The 12,178-nt window shown below is 39.6% G+C and overlaps 1 protein-coding gene across 2 annotated transcripts; it reads left to right on the plus strand.

The window, feature by feature from the left end:
- The first annotated feature begins 1,236 nt into the window (after positions 1 to 1,236).
- Positions 1,237 to 9,234, plus strand: LOC116259889 (kinesin-like protein KIN-5C). 2 transcript variants are annotated; one of them, XM_031637872.2, is made up of 23 exons: positions 1,237 to 1,392; positions 1,490 to 1,619; positions 2,357 to 2,515; positions 2,673 to 3,013; positions 3,101 to 3,239; positions 3,399 to 3,496; positions 3,583 to 3,739; positions 4,378 to 4,447; positions 4,600 to 4,676; positions 5,452 to 5,505; positions 5,618 to 5,698; positions 5,790 to 5,901; positions 5,991 to 6,077; positions 6,164 to 6,339; positions 6,417 to 6,578; positions 6,665 to 6,772; positions 6,906 to 7,064; positions 7,149 to 7,232; positions 7,298 to 7,503; positions 7,616 to 7,717; positions 8,147 to 8,256; positions 8,317 to 8,468; positions 8,599 to 9,234. In XM_031637872.2, the coding sequence occupies exons 1-23, from the start codon at positions 1,334 to 1,336 to the stop codon at positions 8,833 to 8,835; spliced, it is 3,060 nt and encodes a 1,019-aa protein (XP_031493732.1). In that variant the 5' UTR covers positions 1,237 to 1,333; the 3' UTR covers positions 8,836 to 9,234. The 2 variants fall into 2 exon arrangements, with proteins under 2 accessions (XP_031493732.1, XP_031493731.1); XM_031637871.2 differs by having other exon boundaries at positions 6,906 to 7,232.
- The last annotated feature ends 2,944 nt before the right edge of the window (positions 9,235 to 12,178 follow it).

The following is a 12,178-nucleotide window of genomic DNA, read 5'->3' on the forward strand; positions in this document are numbered from 1 at the left end:
ATATATATATATATATTATATATTTTAATTCAAAAAATTTAAAAAACCAAATGATGTATCACATTACAATGTTCCTTTCATAAATCTATAGATAATCTCATAAATAAAAAAAACAAAAACAAAACTTTTTAAGTTATAATATAGTTTGGATCTAGTTTCGACCCGAAACTAGATCCAAACGTACCGGGCCATACTGCTTACCGGTATGCCGGTACCACGGTGACATAGCTGACCGGTAGAGAAATTATTGGGACGTCATATTGAATATGACGAAGGGTTTATCGGACACATAAAGGTGGACCAAAACCCTGTCAATCTGTTGAATAGTAAATCAACCAAGTCGGGACTTAGTATAGTCCTTTATCTAGTCCAAGAACAAAAAGAGGGCATTTGAAATTAATGATGTAAATGGATCGGATTTAAATTGGATATTTGATTAAACCACTTCAAAAAGAACTTGATATGTCAAGAAATTTGACATAACTATTAACTAGGATCAAACTTGGTTTTAATTTAAGAAATGACATCCAGCCAGATTTAGATTTAAATTAAATATCCACTTAGATTCCAATTCAGCTCTTGATAATCTGGTTGTGTATTTAAAAACCAAATTCAAAATTGAGTATGCAAATAAAAGTCGGTTTTGGATATAATATCGATTTTCTTCGTTCATTTCCGGATACTAAGATCGAATATATTAACATCCGATGAATTCGGATTTGGTAAGGGATACCTCCAATCCAAACTGTTGACATCCCTATTCTGAATGTTGGTTCTTAGTCATCCACCGACAGGAACAAGAATTAACAAACGGGGCCGGGAGATGGGCTGCGTTTGCATGGATGATAACGTGTTTGCCATCCATGAACAGTGAATCAAACGGTTCAAGCCTTACTGTATTTTCTTCCTAATAATCAAGAAAATCTCATTTTCTGGTCCGGTTTTCTCAGAAAAGGGAAAATCATACTTTTATATATATATATATATTTTTTCCGAAGCCCTCCTTCTCTCGTACCAATTTTTTTAATGGCGTTTTATTGCATCTCCATATTTGAATATTTAACTTACTTTTTGCCATCGCATCATCTGGACGTTTTCGTAAATAAGGGCACGCAGCGTGTGCCACGCTGGCTCAAATTCGAAACGGGACTCCTGAGTGGCTTTTACGTTATTTAAATGAAAAATAAGGCCCAAATTGGAGATTGCTGCTGAAATTTGAAAACTCATTCGCCTCCCGCTCCTTCGACAAAAGAGACACTCTCCTCAGCCCCCTTCATCCCTTTCTTCTCCCAAGAATCCTCATCTCCTCTCTCTCTCTCTCTCTCCCTGTGCAATGGCTGGCCGCCACGAGAAGGAGAAGGGAGTAAACGTCCAGGTCCTCCTCCGCTGCAGGTATGGAAATGGCGTCCATCTATCTTTCCTCCTCAAATCAGAGATCGATTTCTTTGCTTCGCCTCCTGATTTTCTTTCTTCCCTTCTCAAATTTCAGGCCATTCAATGAAGATGAGTTGAGAAGCAATGCCCCTCAGGTCATCACTTGCAATGAGTACCAGCGCGAGGTCGCCGTCTCTCAGAACATCGCCGGCAAGCAGTTCGATCGGGTCTTTACATTCGACAAGGTCTACTTCCCCTTCTTTAAGCTTTTCCCACACTTTTCCATTAGATAGATCTGTCTGATTTAGTTTCTGAATTTGGGAGCATCCGATTACCCTGCTTCAATTGCATTCTTGCGTAATGGTTCAAAATGTCGCCATCAAGTGTCTCCCTTGTGTTCTTTCGCCCCGTTGATTTTCTATTTGTTGATTCCTAAGATTATGTCAATAGATGACGGATGTGAAGCAACGAGGATATAGTTCTTACCGGGGTCGAACTTTCAAAGATTCGATTTGAAGAGACGATCTAGTGAAGGCCTGTTATTAGTCGGGTGGGGTTTGCTGCAATCACCTTTAATTTTTGTCTCCGTGTCATGGCACAGGATTTTTTAGGAGATTATTTCCTCCAATGTGCGATCTATAGTTGCACGAGATTTGTCAAAGCGATCTGCTCTGAATAATTTCCTATTTCTCGAGCCTTTCCTGGCCATTGTGATGGTAATTTTGGTTCAGAAGCGGGGATTATCTGATAAAGGTTGCTGCTCCTGCATTGTTAACCTTTGTTCGATGGAGATGGAAGCACATACATAAAAATAGAGATATCTCTATTCCGGTATATCAATAGGAATTGCTCCACGACGCACCCGTATATTTTTCTACTGGGGAGGTCTAGAAAAAAACATGATTGTTTGTCTCCTACTGGTTAGGTATGAGTAGACTAGATCATAATCTCGGAACCCTGTTTACGTTTGTTTATGCTGTAGGTTTTTGGTCCTGGTGCTCAGCAAAAGGACTTGTATGATCAAGCAGTTGTGCCTATAGTGAATGAAGTTCTGGAGGGATTCAACTGCACAATATTTGCGTATGGTCAGACGGGAACCGGAAAGACTTACACGATGGAAGGGGATAGCAAAAAATCAAAGGTGATCTTTTTCTGAAAGGCCGCACTGTCTTCATTGATCCTCATTTTCATCTTTTCTTTTTGGTTACCTTGATTGAATCATTGAAAGACGATTGCATGGTTGTTTCCTGTTCGTGTTCAATTTAGCATCTCGACTTTCTTTTTTTCTGGGATTTCAGTGTGGCGAGTTGCCTTTGGATGCTGGTGTCATCCCTAGAGCTGTGAAGCAGATATTTGACACCCTGGAGAGTCAAAGAGCTGAATATAGTGTGAAGGTCACATTTCTGGAGCTGTATAATGAAGAAATTACCGACTTGCTGGCTCCAGAGGAACTGTCAAAGGTTACATTGGAGGAGAAGCAGAAGAAGCCATTGCTCCTTATGGAAGATGGGAAGGGCGGTGTCCTTGTCAGAGGCCTTGAGGAAGAAATTGTAACGAGTGCCAGTGAAATATTTTCCTTGTTGGAAAGGGGGTCTGCCAAGCGGCGAACTGCTGAAACACTACTGAACAAACAGTCTAGGTTTGCATATTTGATTTCTTTAGTTCTTTTTCCTTAAAGATGATTTACTTAAGCTTTCTTAATGGTCTTCAAATGCAATTTTCCCAGTCGTTCACATTCCCTATTTTCTATTACCATTCACATCAAAGAAGCAACTCCAGAGGGCGAGGAACTTATTAAATGTGGGAAATTGAATTTGGTTGACCTTGCTGGTTCTGAGAATATATCGAGATCTGGTGCTAGGGAGGTAAGCCTATGACTCCGGCAGCATTTAAGGAATGAAGTAATTTTTCTGGAATTTGTGTCGCCTGTGTGCTTCTGATTATTGCCAGGAAGTGTGTGTTGTTTTGTAAAGTTTAAATTTATAGACCATTTGAACTAGCTGGTTTTTCAATTTTCAAATCAGGGACGTGCAAGAGAAGCTGGAGAAATCAACAAAAGCCTACTTACACTTGGCCGAGTTATCACTGCTTTGGTTGAGCATCTTGGTCACGTCCCATATAGGTGGGTGGGTGCATTTGCGTCTAATGTGTGCATCTATTTGAAGTTTCTTCACTGATTGGTTAATATTGAAAATTTGAAACTGTCAGGGATAGCAAACTTACCAGGCTATTGCGTGATTCTTTGGGTGGACGGACTAAAACTTGTATCATTGCTACGGTGTCACCATCTGTTCATTGTTTAGAGGAGACACTAAGTACTCTGGACTATGCTCACAGGGCCAAAAATATCAAAAATAGGCCAGAGGTTCGGATAGATACTTTTTTTGTAAACTGCTATTGCATTTATAAATTGTTGCTAGTTGGTACTTGGATGTTTTTTTTAAATCCTGAAAGCTTTAGTGACTTTATGTTGTTTAGTTGATTCTATTTCTGGATGGCCGGATTGGTTTTCTTTTTTCCACTATTTTTTTGGGGGTTGCTGAGGTTACTTGAAGTATCTGATGCCAATGAACATTTTCCAATACAGGAACCAAACACTGGTTCTTGGAATCCAATCCTTTATAAAATCCATCCTTAGTCCTTGCCAACTATAATGTTCTTTTGGTTGGTCTCCTGTTCTTCTATACAAACTCAGTTTTCTTTGAGAAGGAAGCCTTATTGCATGGACTACTGCACCCTAATTCGTACTGGCCGGGTTTTCCTTTCCAGTTGAGTATTGAGATGATGTGATTGCTGTCCTTCCTTGTGTACTCATACGATCCCAGGGAACCTCTGCAGCTATGTGGAACAAGTGGCTGATATTATTCTTGTTCAATTGGATGTGGACTAGCTCATGGTGTTATATTGCCATTTTTTCAAATTATGTACAGTGCTATCCTATGAACCATGTGCTGCTTTAATTTTTCCTTCTTTGTTAACTATAGAAGCTGTTGAAATTTCCAGGTGAATCAGAAAATGATGAAATCTACACTCATTAAAGATCTATATGGGGAAATTGATCGTCTTAAAGCTGGTAAATTTTCTACTTGTGCCATGTACCTGATGGCTCATTTTGGTATTTATTTGTTGAATTCCAGTTTAGGTATGGATACTTGTGCTATATACAGATGTGTGATGATGTTTAGGCTTTCTCCTCCATAAATTATTCTTTCTGTTTTCTATTAGAGGTTTATGCTGCTCGGGAGAAAAATGGTGTCTACATTCCTAAGGATCGTTATCATCAAGAGGAAAGTGAAAGAAAAGTATGTCATATTCATTTCTTGGCATTTTTTCTGAACAAATTAGATTTCTATGATCTTTTCTTGCAGCTTTTGGATGCATATTGTTCTTAGTTATTCTCCTGGTTTTAGCAGCATGAGGATACAAAAGTATTTGTAGTTGTTTCATTGTTGCATGTAGTTATTATGCTTCGAACTAACTTTAAAGTTTAAACCCAAGTAATCCTCTGTTGAAGTCACACGAATCTTCTTTGTTTGTGAAACCTGACCTTATTGGAGCTCTGTATGGTACTGTCTCCAAATGTCTGGCTCTGGATGTCTCCAATGCTTTTACAGTTGACACCCAAGTCCCTTTTGGAAATCTCTTGTGAAGGCTTGGTTCTTGACTTGCAACCTCAAAAGAAGTTAAATGGGCTTGGGAATTTTCTTTTTAACACTCTGTGAAACTCAATGTATGCCAGTGTTGTTTGGTGCTTCTAAGGAGGCAATCTTGATGCTTGTTCGTTTACCTTCTGCATTTATAGATGATTAAAAACAGTAGATCCCTCGTTTTTTTCAGTTTCATAATATTTGAAATGTAATGTGAGTGGTTGCATGTACTCTTTTTGTTGGTTCTTGCTTCTCTGTTGTTTTATATTCTGTTTCTACGAATTTGTCTTTGCTACCTTGATACATGGATTCGTGGTTTGAAGGCAATAATTTTCTTGTTTTGTAACATTGGCTTGTCTGTTTGTGGGTTTACCCTTACTGATCAAGGTTGACATTACAATCTTACTTTTTGATCATGTTTTTGTTCCAGGCCATGTCTGAACGAATTGAGCAAATGGAGAGTTTGCTAGATTCAAACCAAAAGGTGCATGGATCTACATGAGCCCTTTCTTAAGGGTTGGCTTCCTTAGAAATTTGTCTCCCCCAAACCCTACTTTTTTTCTAATGGTATATCTATGCATGTTCTGTACCTGCAGCAAATTGAGGACCTCCAAGGGAAATATGTTGCTCAAGCTCAACATGGCGAAGTTTTACAGGCAAAACTTGATGCGACACAGGTTTTTTATTTGACTTGTTTATCTGTTTGGTTAGAACATTCAATATGCTTGCCTTTGTGAAATTAATTGAACGTATGTCATAAATTCACAGAAAGCTCTGGAAGAGACAAGGAAGTCACTTTCAGTGGCTAAGGAAAACCTCAAGAGGTCTCATTATACTATCCGGGAGAGGGAGTATGTTATATCCCAGCAAAAAAAATCAGGTTCTTGATTTTGGAACTTATATGATTAAAAATATCTAGCTTAAAAATGTGTGGACTGGAAATAAATTTGGCTTCAAATATTTTTGCAGAAAACGATCTAGCTCATCAAGCTTTCAGCTTGCGCTCTGATTTGGAAAAATCTGTTCGAGATGTATCTGCATTGTTTGCTAAAATAGGTCTGTCTTTCTCTGAAGGTGATAGGTTCTTGTACATTTGAGATTCCAATATCCTAAATAATTTTTCGCTATTGCATTTTTGCCAGAGAGAAAGGAGAAGCTAAATGCCGGGAACAGATCATTGGTTGATGAATTTAAAACAGAGCTCTTTGAAAAGCTTAATGTACTCTCAAATATAGTGGACATCTCAATGAGCCAGCAAATTCAGTATCTTGAAGCTGTTGAAAAACAGTGTAGTTCTTGCCTAGATTTCCATGACAAGGTTGTCACTTATCGATAAGATAAGCTCTTCTATGAACCCATTGCAGTGTCTTGATATCTGTAATATTGATGTGGCAGTCTCAACTGGAGTTCAAGAAGAAAATGTTGGCAATGAAGGGTTTGTATTCCTGTCATCTAGAAACATTGCAAAATGTTGTCCGTCTGCATAAAGCAAATGCAAATGCAAACTTAGAAGAGGCTGTCTCGTTGTGTGCCAGCGACTTCTCTTCCCTTGAAGGGGTAGGCTGTTCTACATTTTAGGTTTTCATTTGCCATGTGATTTCTTTCCCTAATGAAACTTCTCTCTTTCCCTGTTTTCCCTTTAGATGGTTAATGCAGAGGCTGGAGAAGCAGAAAAGATGTTCAAGGATATCCAAACTACTTTTTCTGATCAGCAAAGAGAAATTGCCGATTTTGCCCGAGAACTGAAGGAGGTGAAGGCAATTTGGCTGCCTCTTGTCATCTTTATCTGATCATTGAGTTTTCCTTTTGATTTTCTATTTGACATTATGGTTGTTGGTCAACTTCTCTGCATAATTGGTGTACTGTTCTTTTGTTTGTTTATAGAGATCTCGTATAAGGATTGAGTTTATGAAAGAAGTTTCTCTGACTACTACTGGCTTTTTTGAGAAGCTGGGCGAAGAATCAAAAAAGCTCCAAACCCATCTGTACCAAACACATGAGGTTTGTGTGCAAAGTATTGCTGATTTTCAGAAGGCATATGAGGTATTAAATTTGCTGGTTATACCTTCTTTTGCTTACTTGATTTACATCTTGATATTGTCTAACATAATGTTTTTTGATGTACAGGAGCAATCAAAGATGGATGAAGAGAGACTTTTACAGGACATTGGTGCTTTGGTGTCCACGGCCATGCATAGGAAAAAGGAATTGGTATGCAGTCAGCTGGAATAACTTTTTTGCAGGAATTTGCAGAACTGATTATTTTATTGTATTAGGTAAATATGCGGCTTTTGAGTTTGAGGGATGCTGTTTCTGAGGAACAGCTGTCATCTCAACAGCATGTGTCTGTGATAGAGGGTGTCACACATGATGCTAAAAGAAAATGGGAAGAGTTCTCCGCCAAGGCTGATAATGATGCGAAGGACACTGCAGATTTTTCTGCAGCCAAGCATTGTCGATTGGAGGACTATCTTCAAAAGTGGTTAGTGAGATCAGGACTTCTATACAGGCTCCTTCTTCATTCGTTCGGTTTTGCCCTCAAGCTTACAATTTATTTTCGAGCTTCTCTGATTTTTTTGATGTGGTGCCTGCAGTGTTAAGATGACAGATGCTGCTTCTGCCCATTGCATGAGAACTTACGATGCTGTAAGGGGGATGGGGAAACAGCATGTTGTAGCATTAGAGTCTCTTGTTAGGTTGGTAAATATGCCTGCTAGAGAAGTTTTTCATTTTACTTCTGTTTGCTGCTTTCATGTTTTTGATTTAGTTTGCTTGCAAGAGCACGCTTGAACGGTTTATAGAAGGTTCATTTTTTTAGATTCAGGACACCAAGGTCTGCTCTAAATAGTCAAATGCCAAATGGCTTGCTGAATGTTGGCAAAGCATATCCACTGCACTTATGGGTGACAAAATTTGCTGAAGCTACACTCATGTGATGCTCGCAATTTTGGCAAAAGAAAAACTGAATGAGATCACAAGAAAAATTTGCCATTTTGCCAGATTTTGTCAACTTCAAATGCCTTTTTTTAGTTAGACTACCGCTGTTGCATTTGCATAAGTTTTGAGCAATGACACTTATTTGCTAAGCCTATTTCAATATTTAAGCTTTTTTTATCGTTGAGCAGGGATGCAATCTGCTGCAATGAAACACATGATGCTGAAGTAGATGCTAGCCGAATTGCTGCCAGTGAAGAGATTGCTCAAGAAGCTGAGAGCCTTGTCCAACATGTAGAGGGTAAGTGCTTATTTTTTGCAGTTCTTAGGATTGCACAAAAATTAATGGTATTGTGAACAGGTGTATCTGAGCGTGAGCGTGCCTATCGGGATGATATATTGTCAGCTGTGATGGCTCACTCAACTGCTCTTACAAATCTTCGGGATGCACATTTCTGCCAAGTTCAGGACATTCAACAGCAATCAGGGAGATGTTTTGATGAAAAATATATGGTTAGTTATGATTAAAAGACAAACTCATGCTGATGATTCACACACATACATGCACATGTATGCAAACACATATGCTCATTTGTTTCTTTTGAATGAACGTTAGTTTTGATGACTTGTCTTTCTATTGAAGGATTATGAACCAACTACCACGACACCGGGAAGGAAGGAAATATGTTTGCCCACAAAAGAGATGATAGAAGAAATGCGGATGTTGCCATTAGAGATGCTGGTAAAGGAGTTTAGACAAAAAAGTCCCTATGAGGATGGGGAAGATATTTCTATAGATGATGTGCTCAAGGAGACAAAATTTGTTCAAAGTTTCACAAGTATTCTTGATTCCCGATCTCCGCTGAAAGAACTAAACTAAGTGACTGCAGTTGCTTCTCTTTGTTGAGGATTCGCTTCAATTGTGTGTGTGATGGCATAGTTCTGCAACTAACACCGTTCTCCGAAGGAATTATTGTAAGAGCTGGTGTACAATTATTATGTATTTTAAAGAAACATGTAACATAGCTTTTTGGTTGAGGTTTGGATATCTGGAGTGCCCATCTGCAAGAAGATTATTGCTGCGGGTGCAATTTGGATGAAAATCAATGGAGAACCTGTTGATATTGTTGCAGGATTCATATACATCAATATTGTTGATGTTTTGACAATTCCACAGAAGTGCCTGTTGTGTCTGTTATTGGTCTATACTTACTTTTGGTATTTAAGATGTAATCAGCTTAGCTCTTAAATGAAATCTTTAGATGTTTTTTTCTCCAAACTTTTGAATCTTATGGGAGTATGAGACGACATTGGTGATAGCGTACTTTTGGTGCTGTAGGAATGCTAGTGCATATTGATACCTGAGTTCAGCTACAGTTTGACACGATTGAACTATAAATGAAAGGGCCAACTTTTTCGGTATTATTAGCTTCTTCATGATATGGCCAATGTGGTTGATTCTTCTTATCAATGAGTATCTGATAAGCGTATAAAGGATTCAGACGGGAAGAGAACCGAAGTTTAAATCTATTCAAGGTCTTTGTATCATTTATCGGTTAACAAATCATCCTTTCTTTGTCGAAATGAGTTCTCTTCACTTGGGGATGTTCTTACAACAGTCATGGAAGTCTATTTGGAACTCAACTGGGGATGTGCTTACAACAGTTATATGAAAGTTAGTTATCCAATAATGCACCACGATTGAATAAACGGACGAGTAACGTACTGCCTCCCTCGACGATTCAAGTGAAGGGTCCGAATCTCATAACCGAACGATAAATTGTTAACAGGCCGTGGGATTGCTTTTACTGAGAATCTTCCTCTCCTCATGGCTTCTGTCGTGTATTGAGCTAGTCGGACCAACTTCTCTCTGTAAGAAGAAATTTTATCAATATCCTCGAGAAGGTTGGTGAGACGAACTTGTGGGCTTCACTTATGTGCTCATCAGTGTAAAGTCAATCTGCTGAAATCACAGGCCCAGAGAACTTAATCAGGTGGACCACTTCTGGGTAATTTAACATTTACTCAAGCTGTGAGTAGCTGTGCAGACGCGTTCACAAAGCTTGGCACCTAATTTCCTGCCATTGAACGCACAACTATTGCTGTTATCGTTATTATTTGTTTTGAAAGGTTCCATTAATTGAATCTGGAAAGCAAACATATTCGGATGAACCGTTCATATTGGTCATGGTGGAATCAAGTTTCTGCCTTTTTGATTGAGCTACTTGAAAAGTTGATCTATCTTTTGAGATGTTGTCCTTAAAATCCAACCGATGGTCCAATACTAACTCCCGTTTACACCTCGTTGCATCGTTTAGAGCAATCATCATCGAAGTTGCAGGGAATGATTGGCAAGACTGATTTCGGGTTCTCATCCAGATTGAGCGAGCAAACTTTGTAGAGAACCCTTTTCCCGAATTCCATGCTGCTTTTTTCGCACTATGGTGGCTTATTTTCTTTGATTTAGTGTGAGCAAAGAGGTTCATTTTTTGGATGAAGACATTATCTAGTAATCACCTAAAATTCGAAGTCGGTACCTTCATCTCGTAGGCAGGTAAGTCTTTCTATGGCCTACGAGCGATAATTCAAACGCTTTTTGAGTATGTCGTCCGACTAGTATCCTGTTTACATGATGAATCCAAAAGTACCCTACGGTTGCCTGATCACATCAACACTTTCACGCTCATCACCATTGGGCAACTGCATTCCATTTCTAGAATCATGACAACCATTGACTAACCTTCGATTCTCTGCGAACATATGGCCAATGTTGCGATGCAATTGCTTTTGTCAACTTCCGGCCCTGTCCTGTTGGCACATCCCAATTCCCCTGCATATTCTTTGAGACGCAGATGCACATATCTCCAGGAGATCACTCTCTCTCTCTCTCGCTAGATAAATAAATAAATAGGTGAAGAGAAAATGAAGGCCACCAAATAATGATCACCAAATCAATTGACAACAAAACTAGGACCTTCTACTGATGTTAAGAAAACGTCAATAAGGGTGGTCAACCGGTTTCCATGACAAATGGTGTTTACAACTAAGATTTAGTTTCATTCACCACGTCAATCAGTCACTTTTTCTGTACAAAGCATGAAAAGTTTTTTTAGAGACCAAGAAGGGCGTCGATGAGTGAGGCTAACAGTCTCACTGTCCGTGTTCGGGGCTTCAATATGATTTCAATGTCGCTCCGTCTCGTCTGGCTGAGATGATCGAACAGATGAAGAAGCTTTTTATAAAGCCTTTTGGTGTTGGTTCGGTGGTTGATTGAATCTTTTCAGAAGAGTTGCAAGCACCTGCCTAGCCTAAATTGCATGCAACACACGCATTCGACGATTAAAAGATACGATTGCCCAGAAAAGTAATGGACTTATAAGGCAGAGGAAGAAGACAAGAGAAAGCTGGGGGGCAGAAAAAAAGAAACTGATATGAATCCGACGTGAAATTGGTTCACTGAGAGGGGAGTTGTGCAATTTGGAGCGATTCGTGGAGACAGAGACATGGTGAGGGGGCTGTTGTGCTGGCAGATGCACCTGGACCAGGGCCGCAGCAGCCATCGTTTCCGCTGCTCCTGAGCCTTTCGCAGCATGAACCCAGAAGGTTGGCGGGTCACCAATTAAGCAGGCAGAGCCTGAACCTGAGCCCGTGCCTGCGCCTGCTCTACGGACCCGAACTTCAACGGGAGGTCAAGGAAATTAAATGCAACGAGCGACATAACATTGGGACGGTTTCATAAATCATAATGGCAGCTCATAAAGGAGGAACAGGCAGGAGGGGAGAGAGAAGAAAAAAAAAAAATGGAGGAAGGCGCAAAAGAAGTGATGGTGGTGGCGCTGTACCGTCTTTCCTTTCTTTGTCTTTTTTACCTGATTTCCGAGGCGACGAATCCCCCAGGCAAAGAAAGAAAACAATGGGAAAGGACGATAGCCATCGTATAATGAGGACAACCTTCTCTAGTTTTACAGGTATGACATTTTTGTGCCCCTCCAAACTCCCATGCTTCCTCAGAGAAAGGGAGGGAGAGATACGGACCTGGATCTTTCTCATATTTCATTCGATGCTTGACAAGTTGAAAGCTGCAAACAATGCGTTCACGGCACATCAATCCATTGGGGATCATTTAAGAAGGTGAATCAACCGGATTTGGAATTTCTGACATAAACAAGTATGTTAAAGGTGCCAATAAAATTTATACTTAACAATGGGTGAGATAAAAAATT

This window comes from Nymphaea colorata, chromosome 9 (genome assembly GCF_008831285.2).
Source record: "Nymphaea colorata isolate Beijing-Zhang1983 chromosome 9, ASM883128v2, whole genome shotgun sequence".
Lineage (NCBI taxonomy): Eukaryota > Viridiplantae > Streptophyta > Magnoliopsida > Nymphaeales > Nymphaeaceae > Nymphaea > Nymphaea colorata.